General features: G+C 49.7%; 1 protein-coding gene across 1 annotated transcript; it reads left to right on the top strand.

The window, feature by feature from the left end:
• Positions 1–260: 260 nt before the first annotated feature.
• Positions 261–1,957, top strand: PRR9 (proline rich 9). Its single transcript, XM_013997099.2, has 2 exons — positions 261–472; positions 761–1,957. The coding sequence occupies exon 2, from the start codon at positions 781–783 to the stop codon at positions 1,129–1,131; it is 351 nt and encodes a 116-aa protein (XP_013852553.2). The 5' UTR covers positions 261–472; positions 761–780; the 3' UTR covers positions 1,132–1,957.
• The last annotated feature ends 10,073 nt before the right edge of the window (positions 1,958–12,030 follow it).

The raw sequence follows: 12,030 nt of genomic DNA, 5'->3' as shown, positions 1-12,030 counted from the left end.
TCCTTTGGTGCCGCCTCTAGCAGCAAAAGAGATCTGACGGGAGCCCCTCCCTGCTGAGGTCTGGCGAGGACCCAGAGGCCAAAATGGAGGTTGATTAACAGGCATCCCAAGCAATGACTCAAACCATGGGCGACTTCAGAGGAAGCTCGTTACGGTGACTCCACAATTAGGGCCTCAGCCCACGTGGCCAGTCAGTCTTGCAGAAGGCTGGACCAGGGACTGTATAAAAGTCTCTACCAGACTGGACTCCTCAATTCACATCCCTTGTGGAGGCTTGTTGAAGGTCAGGTAAGTGGGAACATCCGAGCCCTCTCTCTCCCGTTCTGCTCTGTCTCCGGAAGGCTACTCATCTGTTCCTCCACTAGACGGCACTTTCTAGTGATATGTGAAGTGGTTGACCGTTTGAGGAGGGAGGGCTTCTCACACCACCCTGTGCATTCTAACTGGTCTCTTGCATCTAATTTTCAGCAAGGTGAGTCAAATAGGAGAGAAGGAAAAGAACTGTGGGAGGACAGGGGTTGGAATAGGACTGGGCTCTAGATATTGACAAAAGCTGTGAGAACATCCCCATCTAGGAGATGAGGGTCAGAGAGAGCTGAAGTAGGGATAGAAAAAAGAAAAGGATGAAAAGCAGCAGAGAAATGAGTTCTCAGGGTTAATAATCATTCACTCCCCATCCCTGTCTATCAACCCTTCGTTCCTACACTTCTCAGGCTGGTACTGTTAATGTGCATAATTTCAAATCTTGTGTCTACTTCAGGTCCTGCAAATCACCCTAGGATGTCCTTTGCTGAGCAGCAGTGCAAACAGCCATGCGTGCCACCTCCATGTCTTCCAAAGATCCAAGAGCAGAGCCAGGCAAAGGCTGAGGAAGTGTGTCTCCCCCTCTGCCAGGACCCCTGCCAAGAGAAGTGCCTGGTGCAAGCTCAAGAGGTGCAGCTTCCTCAGTGCCAGGAGTTAAACCAAGAAAACTGCCCACATCAAAGCCAAGACCCCTGCCCACCTCCATGCCAAGACCAAAGCCCAGTTCAGTGTGTACAGCCATGCCAGGAGCCAGCTCAGACAAAATGTGTAGAGGTTTGCCAACAGAAAATCCAAGAGAAGTGCTTACCCCCTGGCAAGGGAAAATAGCTGCTCATAATGCCATTTGGGGTCAAGAAGATGATTCCGGCCCAACCCCAGCCTCTGCTATGGTGACCTTCTCCAGTGGGTACTTCTGCGTGCACCCCGTTCTTGCCTTCTGGCTTCCTCAATATTCCAGGACTTGGTCTGTGTCTCTGAAGACAGTTCTCTCTGTATTTCATCAACTTCTGTGAATAAGTACTGTGCTCAGTCATCTAGTAGGAGGTCTCTACTAGATGGAGCAGTTATCAGGAATGGTGTGGTTATCAGGAAAGACCACAGAAGCCTAATCCAGATCCCTTGGGGCAAAACTTCTCCCAGCCCTGGGTACAAAACAACCAAGGATGCCTCCATTCATCTTTCAGAGTGTCCACCTCTCACCTGAGCCTCAAAACAAACTGAATTTTGATGGACTTTTCACTGATCGCCACCGCCACCGCCGCCATGGCTGTGGAGAATAAGTTGGGGCTGTTGCAAAAATCGAACACTGGGTAATTTTGTCTTGGCATCACCTTCCCCCCCCCAAAAAAAAAGTACAGGAAATGATTAGATGTTGTTGTAATGTTAGTCGTGCTTTTAAAAAATGAAACAAATTGAAATGTAGATGATTGATTCCAAACAGCCCATAAGAAAAGACGAGGTGAGACGTTTGGGGTCCTGGTGGTTGATCTTTGTGCTTCATCACTGACCTGCTTTAAGCCCTTAATTTCCACCACGTACACTCTTTAGACATGTGATTCATGACTGTGTGGTGCAGGCCGGTCTGTTCTTCAACCTCTTTGCCTTCTTCTCCCTGGTGAAGGTAAAATGCAGAATAAAGCTGACACAAAACTGATACCTGACTCGATGTGTCTTCATCCCTCTCCACCATCCAACCACCTGCTGTCCTGATGATGCTTATTTTCTCCCTTTTTTTTTTTTTTTTTGAGTATCTGGAATAGGAATAAAAACCAGCCCTCCCAGGTGCATAGAACAGCCATACTGAAGAAGGTCTCCTTAAGGGGCACCTGGACCACTCCACCCTCTCCCGCCATGTATCTTAGGCTCACCTATGCCCACACTTCACACCTGAGAAAATTCATCTGGGTCCGGGACCTCAAAACTTCAGGTCCAAAATTCTTTCCACTCCAGCATCTTTCCTCTCTGACCCTTGCTTTCCAGAGGGAACGGGTAAAATGGGTAGGAGGGGAGTTCTATGGAAGAGCCATGACACCCACAAGCATAACATCCCTGTCAGAAGGAAGAGCTAAGAATGCCTCTGAGATGAACACAAGCTCAAGGACCCAAATTGTCTGCCCTGCCATCTGGTCAGACTTCAGAAGAGCAGGAGAGGCTGGTTCACCTCCCTACAGCATGTATCTGCCCCAGTTGTGGAGGAAACACAAAGCTGAGGGCAAGATCCAGGGTTGCATGGAACAGCCAAGGAGACTCCAGACTCACAGCAAAGAACCAATGGTGGCTTCTCAGTTGTGTCCTGAGGTCTAACCTAGGCTTATGTCAGGGTCAGCCTCCTGAGGGGTGCAGGGTTCCTCCTTCACCCCTGGCTCCCCCTTCACCCCCTGGCTCCCCCTTCTCCTCAGCCCACATGCCTGTGCCCCCACGGATGGCCAGGACAGCTCCCCCCCTGAAGGCTGAGTGCAGCATGAGGCCTCAGCTATTTGGCTGAACTGAGAGTCTTCCAGCACTGAGATCGCCCCTGTGTCTCCATCTCAGAGATTTGCCAAGTTGAGAAAGAGCTGGAGGGTGACGTGGGGGAGATTTCAAGGGGCAACGTGGAACCCTCAGGCACTCACTGAGGCTGCAGGTGGCAAGTGCCGGGCTCTGAGGTCTGCTCGCATTCTCTAAGGGAACCCTCGCAGCAGCTTCAGGGGGTGTATGCTGCCCCTTTGTTAAGGCACTGATCTGGCATCACAAAGCTAGTGAGCGATGAAGTCAGGATTCTTAGCAGGGTTTCTCTTGACTTTAGAACAGACTCTCACCTTCATGAGGAAAGTGCCCAGAGCACACAGATGAGATTTATGGGAGCTGCCTTCTCATTCATTCATTAATTCATCCATCCATCTAAGAAGTGCTCACTGATCACCTACCGCGGGCCAGATGCCTACCAAATGCCAGGTGCTATAGATGCAAGCAGTCCCTGTGCAGAGCTAGGGAGCTGTCTTTCCCCCAGGCCACACACATCAAGGGACACTCTCCAAAACCTCCCGCGTCTCATGTCTCAAGCTGCTGAACATCTGAAGATGAATTAGCCTGAATCAGCCCTCTTGCCCCCCCTGACTGCTTGGAATAAGTTTTCTCTTCCACTTCCCAACTTTGGACTCAGCCAGCTGCTCCCCTGGGGCGCCAAGCTGCCAAAAGACCCCGGAGAGCCCTCGGCTGTGAGGCTTTTGACTGGGCTGAGGAGGCTCGGGGGCATTTCTCCAGCCTGGCTCAAGCCCAAGAAACGCCTTTGATCTCCAGCACTAAAAGCCTGCACAGACTGGAGTCCAAGATCTGCCACTCAGATGCTGAGCGGAAGCGCAGGGCTGATGAGCAGGGAGAGTCCTGCCGTATCAGAGAGAGGACAACCCGCTGATTACAGGGGAGGCCTCAGCAGGTGGAAGGAGGCAAACCCGCAGATCGCAGATAGGGGAGCAGACGTCAGGGAGCCAGCGGGCCTTCATCACGCTCTGTCATGGGAACTGCCATACCTTGCTTGTGCTCCCAGAGCTCTGACCCAGCCCTGCCTGTGCTGCTGCAGCTGGGGCCCCAGGGACCCAGACCTGGACTATGGGTACAGCCAGAACCAAGCCCAGAGCAGCCAGATGCCCCCAGCTCTTTGCACCTGAGCTGAAGCCTTTCAGAAAGGGAAGGGCAAGAGCCATTTCCGAAGAGAGTCCCAGATGCTAGGAGTCTTAGTTGACAGTTGTTAAAGAAAACCAAAAAAGGATGCCATAGCTTAAATATAATCCCCACCAAACTCTCACAGCCACATAACCAAAACTTAAAACTATCCCAGGGAGTTCCCATTGTGGTTCATCTGTAATGAACCCAATCTAATATCCATGAGGACATGGGTTAAATCCCTGGCCTCACTCAGTAGGTTAAGGATCTGGAGTTGCCATGAGCTGTGGTATAGGTCAAAGATCCAGCTCAGATCTGGCATTGCTGTGGCTGTGGCGTAGGCTGGCAGCTGAAGGTCTGATTCAGCCCTTAGCCTGGGAACTTTCATATGCCACAGGTTCAGCCCTAAAAAGAAAAAAAAGAAAAGAAAAAAACTATTCCAGTTTCCCCAAGATGTTGGCTTCTGATCTAACGAACTCAAGCTTTTCTCATGTCAGCATGACCTCATAGCTTCCCAGTTAGCCAGCTACAGAGAATAAGTTTATATAGCTCTGTTCCCTGAAAAGGGACGCAGGCTTCTAGTGGCCAATCATGGTAAAGATCAATGTCCTTCTTCACTCTATAAACCAAGCTATAACCTTCTTTTTCTCAGCTTCTTGCCATTTTTGCCTTGAAGTCTTCCAGCTCTGCAAACTGTTCTTTCATACCTACAATAAACTTTAAAATTTTTCTCTATTTTGATTTGATTCCATTTCTTTCCTTTTTTTTTTTTCTTTTTAGGGCCACACCCACAGCATATGGAGGTTCCCAGACTAGGGGTTGAATCAGAGCTGTAGCTGCCAGCCAACACCATAGCCACAGCAATGCAGGATCCAAGCCACATCTGCTACCTACACCACAGCTCATGGCAATGCCAGATCCCCAATCCACTTAGCAAGGCCTGGGATCAAACCCACATCCTCATGGATGCTAGACAAATTCATTTCCACTGCACCACAGTGGGAACTCCAGATTTCATTTCTTGACAAGATAACTCAGTATATGACGAGCATGGACCCATGGGCTCCACTTGCCACGAGAAGAAGGTGCACGCTGACAGCACAACAGAGGGTGGTGGGGTTCACCTGCTCCTTTGGTAGTTGTTTGTGGACTCCAGAGGCCCCCTGCTCAGGGCAGGGGTACAGGGAGGGAGACTGATGGAGCAACGACCTGAGGACTCTCACTTTAGTGGTTGAAATCTATTTGGTCTAGAGAAGAAACTGCCCTCAGGAACAGGATGGCTGTCCTCAAGTATTTCAAATCCTTTTGTGAGGGAGGAAATGAATTTCTGTGACCTTGCAAAGGACAGAGCTGGGATCAATAAGCAGAAATTACAAATTTGGGTTTAGTCCAAGAACTTCTGTACAATGAGATCTGTTTGCTGACCACAGGAGCCGCCTTTGGACTTGCCAAGCTTCCACGAGCTGGAGGCATGCACCTAGAGGGTGATACCAGCGTGAGAGCTAAGCTCCCTTCCACATGCCCAGCACTGAGACTCACCTCACTCATCTAACTCCTGGATAGGGTTGCGACAGGAGGTGGAGGAGGCTGGCAGGACAGGGAGATTCAGAAGACCTGACCCTGAGGTCAGGAGATAGAGGAATTACTTTGGCCTCTAGACACGCCTGGGAGACCCTACGGCATCCATTTTTGGTTTTCTTTAACAATTGTCAACTAGGACTTCTAGCATCTGGGACTCTCCTTGGCCACGTCCCTTGCGCCTCCCTTTCTGAAAGGCTTTGGCTCAGATTCAGAGTCTCTCTGGAGACTCCTAGGGACCAGCAGAGGGTGGACCATAGCTTGAGGCTAAAGGAAAGGAGGAGGACAGGTGAGTGATGGGATGTGGCTCCCCCAAACTTAGGACTTCTCTAAAGATGTGTTTGGGGCTCAAACACTTGGGCCCTGAATGGTACTTTACAGTAATCCCTCACTGCCTCCCAACACCAAACTTCTCAACTAGGATTCAGCATCCCTGTCTCCCCTTTATTCTTTGCTTCTTTGCCTGCTGGACCTCCTTTCTCTCCTGGGCCACATGGTCCATCTGTTCCATGCGTGTGGACCTGACGACCATCGCAGCCTCCTTTCTGCCGGCACCTGCCTCTCTCCAACCCAGAATTCTCCCCCTCCTGTGCCCACCAACACATGTGTCTCAAACTCATCTCCTCCAGGAAACCTTCCATGATGCCAAGCCCACTTCCTAAGGGTACACGGACAGCCCTGCAGCACTTCAGCCTGGGCGCCATGTACTTGTGGCCCCTGACAGCTGCGTTGTGTGTGAGTGGCCTATGTCTGCTGTCAGCATGAGAGCCCCAGGCAATGGCCCATGGGCCTGGCTGTGCTGTCCACCTGCCTTCACAGGACCAAGCACACTAGGGTCTTAGACTCGCTCAGGGTCTGTCAGCCAGAATGTTTTCTGAAGCAGAGATGAAGGACACTTCTTTTACTGACAGGGTAGCCAACCAGGATGGAGGAACTGAGGAGACTGGTCCCCGGGAAGCAGAACGTTGGTGTTGACATTGGGAGAGTCCCCCACAACCCAGACAAGCTGGTCACCCTCACCGGGTACCTGCATTTATGAGACACGATGCTTGATGGGACGGGAGTCCAGAGGGAAAGCAGATGAGACGCTCCATGCTGGAGAAATTTGCAGCCCAGAGTTGGAATAGGAAGACCTCTTTGGAAAACTGCAAGCCCAGAAGTTTCCAGAGCCTCATCCTCTGTGTGTGTGTGTGTGTGTGTGTGTGTGTGTGTGTGTGTGTTGGGTGGGGGTGGGGGGACATTAGATCAACAGACAGGTGGCCAGGCCAGCCGTGTATAAGCTTGACCTGGCAGGTCGTGGCTCAGACAGCTAGCATAGTGGCGGGCAGAGCCCATGCCCTCCCACTCCAGCCGCACTCCCATCTTTAGCCCCAGGACATCTCGGCCAAGGGGCACCAGGTCCGGACTCACCCACCCCCGCTCTTCCTTCTGTCCCACAGACACTTGCCTCTCACCTGGAAATGGCTGGAAGAAAAGGCGGCGGGCGGGGGGGGGGGGTGTGTGCTGGCAGGGCCTTCTAACACAAAGCTCCCTCTTCTCTCCAACCCTCTCATAACCATCTGGCCCTCCTGTAAACGCCCTGGAGGCCCCTTTTCTCTTCCCAACAGCACCATCTACTGGCCATAGAGACACGGAGCCTGAGTCTGGAACAGCCGCACACCCTGGGACACAGCCCATGCCAGGAGGGGCAGAAGCAAGAGCCTAGGGAGGTAGCATCTATTAGAGTGGGGACGGGGAGGCTCAGTGTGCACAGCAGAATTAAATAACAGATGGGGTGGGGGCAGCAGGCATGGTGGTTTGGGACAAAAGCTCAGGAAACAGGCTGCCAAATTCAAATGTAGACCCCACCACCTCTTTTCTTTAAAAAAAAAAATTCTGGAGTTCCCGTTGTGGCGCAGTGGTTAACGAATCCGACTAGGAACCATGAGGTTGCGGGTTCGGTCCCTGCCCTTGCTCAGTGGGTTAACGATCTGGCGTTGCCGTGAGCTGTGGTGTAGGTTGCAGACGCGGCTCGGATCCCGCGTTGCTGTGGCTCTGGCGTAGGCCGGTGGCTACAGCTCCGATTCAACCCCTAGCCTGGGAACCTCCATATGCTGCGGGAGCGGCCCAAGAAATAGCAAAAAGACAAAAAAAAAAAAAAAAAATAAAATAAAAAATAAAAAAAAAAATTCTGAGAGCCTCACATGTGCCAGCACCATTCCAAGCACTGGAATCGCCGTGACCCAGTGATGCATTAGATGAACAGAATTTCTGCCCCCAAGAGCTTGCAGGAATGGAGGGAGAGGAGTTCCTGTCGTGGCGCAGTGGAAACGAATCTAACTGGCATCCATGAGGACGCAGGTTCAATCCCTGGCCTCGCTCAGTGGGTTAAGGATCCGGTGTTGCTGTGAGCTGTGGTGTATGTCGCAGATGAGGCTCAGATCCCGCGTCGTTGTGGCTGTGGAGTAGGCCAGCAGCTACAGCTCGGATTCAACCCCTAGCCTGGGAACCTCCATATGCCGCGTTGTAGCCCTAAAAAGCAAAAACAACAACAACAAAAAAGGAATGGAGGGAGACAGACAAAACACAACTAAGTAAATGCGTAAGTAAGAAAATGTAGAAAATAAAACAGGGTGAGGAGACAGTGTCTGGCGAGGAGGTCTGTTTGGTCTCACAGGCTGGAAAATCCTCTTAGCAAGTGAGGTCTGAATGGACACGTGACTGATCCAAAGGAGCCAGCCATGTGGGGCCTGGCGAGGGTCAGCATGGAGGGAACAGCAGCTGCAAGGGAGCTGGGCAGGTCACAGCCCCTGGAGCCTCATTCTGCCTCTGAAGGTGGACACCAACCAGCTTTGAGTCCATCCATATAAATGTCAGCAGAAGGGTGAGGCCCTCTGGGCACCTTGTGTGAGGTGTGAGTGAGAGATGGGGGTGATTCAGACAAAGATGGGAAGACTTAGGGGGCCCACGATGGCTGTCCTCAGACCTTTCAAATGTGATCCCAGAGGGAAGAGCATGGGTCAGTGAGTTCAGAGTACAGGACTGCAGATTTCTGTTCATGTCACGGATAAAATGGCCCAGCAATAAAATGGGCTGCCTGTGCAGTAGTGAGCTCACCGTCACTGAAGGTATGCAAGAAGGGCCAATGACTAACAAAGAAGGGTATAGGAAGACTGAACTAGATTTTCTTTAACCTTGTAAGTCTCACCTGCTCTTGCATTTAAATTCTTAACAGGTTGCTGTAGGTTAATAAAAATAGCCTTTGCCAGCCAGTCACAGAGAAGACATCTGCTCCAGGGCCTCGGGACCAGAAACGCACGATGTCAGGGCAGAAAATTAGGCTCTGGAAACAGAACAAGTGTCTCAAACCCAAGGCAGACCCTGGTGGAGATGAGAAGAGGAAATCTTTGTGTCTCCTCTTGGTTTGTGTCCCACCCCTTCCCCCCAGCCACAGCCCCAGAAAACAGGGACTTCCTCCCCCCATGTAATCAGGAAAAAAAGCAATCCAAGCTTTAAGAGAAAATATCCTACTCTTCCCAAGTTTCAAAAAGCTTCATGTTACACTCCCTGTTAATACGAGACACAGCTGCAAGACCAATGAACAGGTGGAACAGGGGTTCCACTTCATTATTCATCAGGGAAATGCAAATTAAAACCTCAGCAAGGAATTCCCATTGTGGCTCAGCAGTGAAAAACCTGACTAGTATCCATGAGGTTGCAGGTTCAATCCCTGGCCCCCGCTCAACAGGTTAAGGACCCAGCGTTGCCATGATCTGCAGCATAGCTCACAGATGTGGCTCAGATCTGACATTGCTGTGGCTGTGGTGTAGGCTGGCAGCTGTAGCTCTGATTCACCCCTTAGCCTGAGAACTTCCGTATGCTGCATATGCAGCCGTAAAAAATAATAATGATAAAATAAAATAAAACCTCAGAGTTCCTGTCATGACTCAGTGGTTAACGAATCTGACTAGGAACCATGAGGTTTCGGGTTCAATCTCTGGCCTCAAACAGTGGGTTAAGGATCCAGCATTGCCGTGAGCTGTGGTGTAGGTCGCAGATGCAGCTCGGATCTGGCGTTACTGTGGTTCTGGCGTAGGCTGGCAGCTGCAGCTCTGATTGGACCCCTAGCCTGGGAACATCCATATGCCGCAGGTGCAGCCCTAGAAAAGGCAAAAAGACGAAAAATAAAATAAATAAATAAAACCTCAACAGCACACCCACTGGAAGGGCTAAAATTATTAAAAAGATAATGCATGGTGTTGGAGAGGTTATGGGAGTATGAACTCGTGCAACCACTTTGGAAAACCCTTTGGCAGCAATTACTGAAGCCAAATATCTGGACAAACCAATGACTGAGCAACTTCTGCACGTAGTCACAGAAAGTCAGATATTCGAATGTTTATTCTGGGAGTACCCATCACGGCTCAGCAGAAAGGAATATGACTAGTATCCATGAGGATGCAGGTTCCATCCCTGGCCTCGCTCTGTGGGTTAAGGATCCAGAGTTGCTGTGAGCTGTGGTATAGTTTGAAGACTCGGCTCAGATCTGGCATTGCTGTGGCTGTGGAGTAGGCCAGCATCAGCAGCTCCAATTCTATCCCAAGCCTGGGAACCTCCATATGCTGCAAGTGAGGGCCCCCAAAAATAAAAATAAATAAATAAATAAATAAAGAGAATGCTCGTCTGATATTACTCATAATAGCCAGATGGCAGAAACTACTCAAATGCCCATAGATGAATAAACACTTTGTGGGGTGGTCACACAATGTAATATAATGGTGAGTATGAATGACGTCCCGCTACACACATGGACATAGATGATTTCTGGGCTTCTCTTATGGAGCAACGGGTTAAGGATCTGGCATTGTCACTGCAGTGGTCTGGGCCACTGCTCTGGTATGGGTTCCATCTCTGGGCCTGGAGCATCCTCATGCAGTAGGCAAGGCAAAACAAAACAAGCAAGAAAGAATAGATGATTCTCACAAACCTAAATTAAGTGAGGGGGGAAAGAAACACACATTCGAAGTATTAAGACGAACCATGTGCAGTTGCCTTCATGGAGATGAAAAATTGTTGAATATTGACCATTTCGTATGGCTCGAAAACATGCTGTATAGTTCCACTTACATCCTTTGCAAAAGGCACAAACGCTGGCGAAGCAAATCTGTGTTGTAGAGGTCAGGACGGTGGTGACCTTGGAGATGGGGGCTGGAAGGGAGCAACTGGAAGGGAGCAGAGGCAAGACCTGGGTATCCCTGGTAATATTCTGTTTCTTGGTCTGGTGGCTGCTTACCTTGGTGTGTTCAGTTTGTGAAAATTCATTAATGAGCTGTGCACTCATGATATTTACCTTTCTACATGTCTACTTTAATGAGAAGTTTAAAGTTTTACTTGAGCTCATCATATAATACATACATGTTATGTATAAGCAATCCATATGCACCATCATCCTAGCATCTTGTAAGTTAGAAAACCCACAAAATGTAGACGATTTTAAAGGATGGGATAAATATAGGGAAAAGTTCAAATATTTTTTTCCTGGTCCCAGTGGATGGTTTTACACAGCTTCCATGGACAAGATCTCCCTCTGGAATTTTTTTTTTTTTCTTTTTTTGGCCGCATGGATGGCCTATGGAAGTTCCTGGGCCAGAGATGTGAGCTGTCGCAGCCTACACCACAACTGCGACAATAGTGGATCTTTAACCCACTGCAGCAGGCCAGGGATCAAACTCTCAATGCTGCAGAGACAAGGTCGAATCTTTAACCCCCTGCACCTACAGCGAGAACTCCTGGAGTTCTTTGTTTTAATGGAGACTTAGTAGCTGCAGGACCTTGGGCAAATCTCCCAGCCTCAATTTCTACATGGGTAAAGTTGAAATGACACTTACTCACCCTCACTTCTCCTAGTTAGGAGATCAAATGAGATATTTGTGAAAGCATTTGGTAACTGGCAAAATAATGAGGGATTTAATGAGGGATTAGTAAGATTATTACTGTGATTTTGTGATTTATAATAAAAACTATAGATTTGTCTTCATCATTTCTCGTACAGAGCTCTTAAAACCCTTGGAATTTCCATGGCCATAAAGGTATCTTTTTGTTGTGTTAATGTGGTGACTCTGGGGCCCTACCTAAGGATGGGGGCCAGTTGCCAGGGGACTCAATCAAGTGATTAGGGGGTTGAAACTTTCAGTTCACCTCCTGACCTCGGGGGAGGGGAGAGAGCTTCAAGATTGAACCAATCACCCATGGCCAATGATTTTATCAGTCATGCCCTCCTTATAGGGACATCTCTACAAAAACCCAAAGGGACTGGTTTCAGAGGGCTTCTGGGTAGGGCGAACACATGGAGCTAGGGAAGAGTGATGCTCTCCACAAGGGCACGGAAGCTCTGTGCCCTTTCTCCATACCTCGCCCTATGCATGTCTGCGTCAGTCCATCTGGCTGTTTCTGAGTTATATCCTTTCATCATAAGCTGGTCATCTGGTGAGCAAAATGTTTCTTTGGGTTCTGGGAGCTGCTCTAGCA

This window comes from Sus scrofa, chromosome 4 (genome assembly GCF_054392235.1).
Source record: "Sus scrofa isolate SSC_HxYL_T2T_F1_AM1 chromosome 4, Sscrofa_HxYL_maternal_Yorkshire_Landrace_v2.0, whole genome shotgun sequence".
In the NCBI taxonomy this organism is placed as follows: Eukaryota; Metazoa; Chordata; class Mammalia; order Artiodactyla; family Suidae; genus Sus; species Sus scrofa.
Note: the sequence above shows the minus strand (reverse complement) of the source record. Positions and strands in the feature narration are given on the sequence as shown.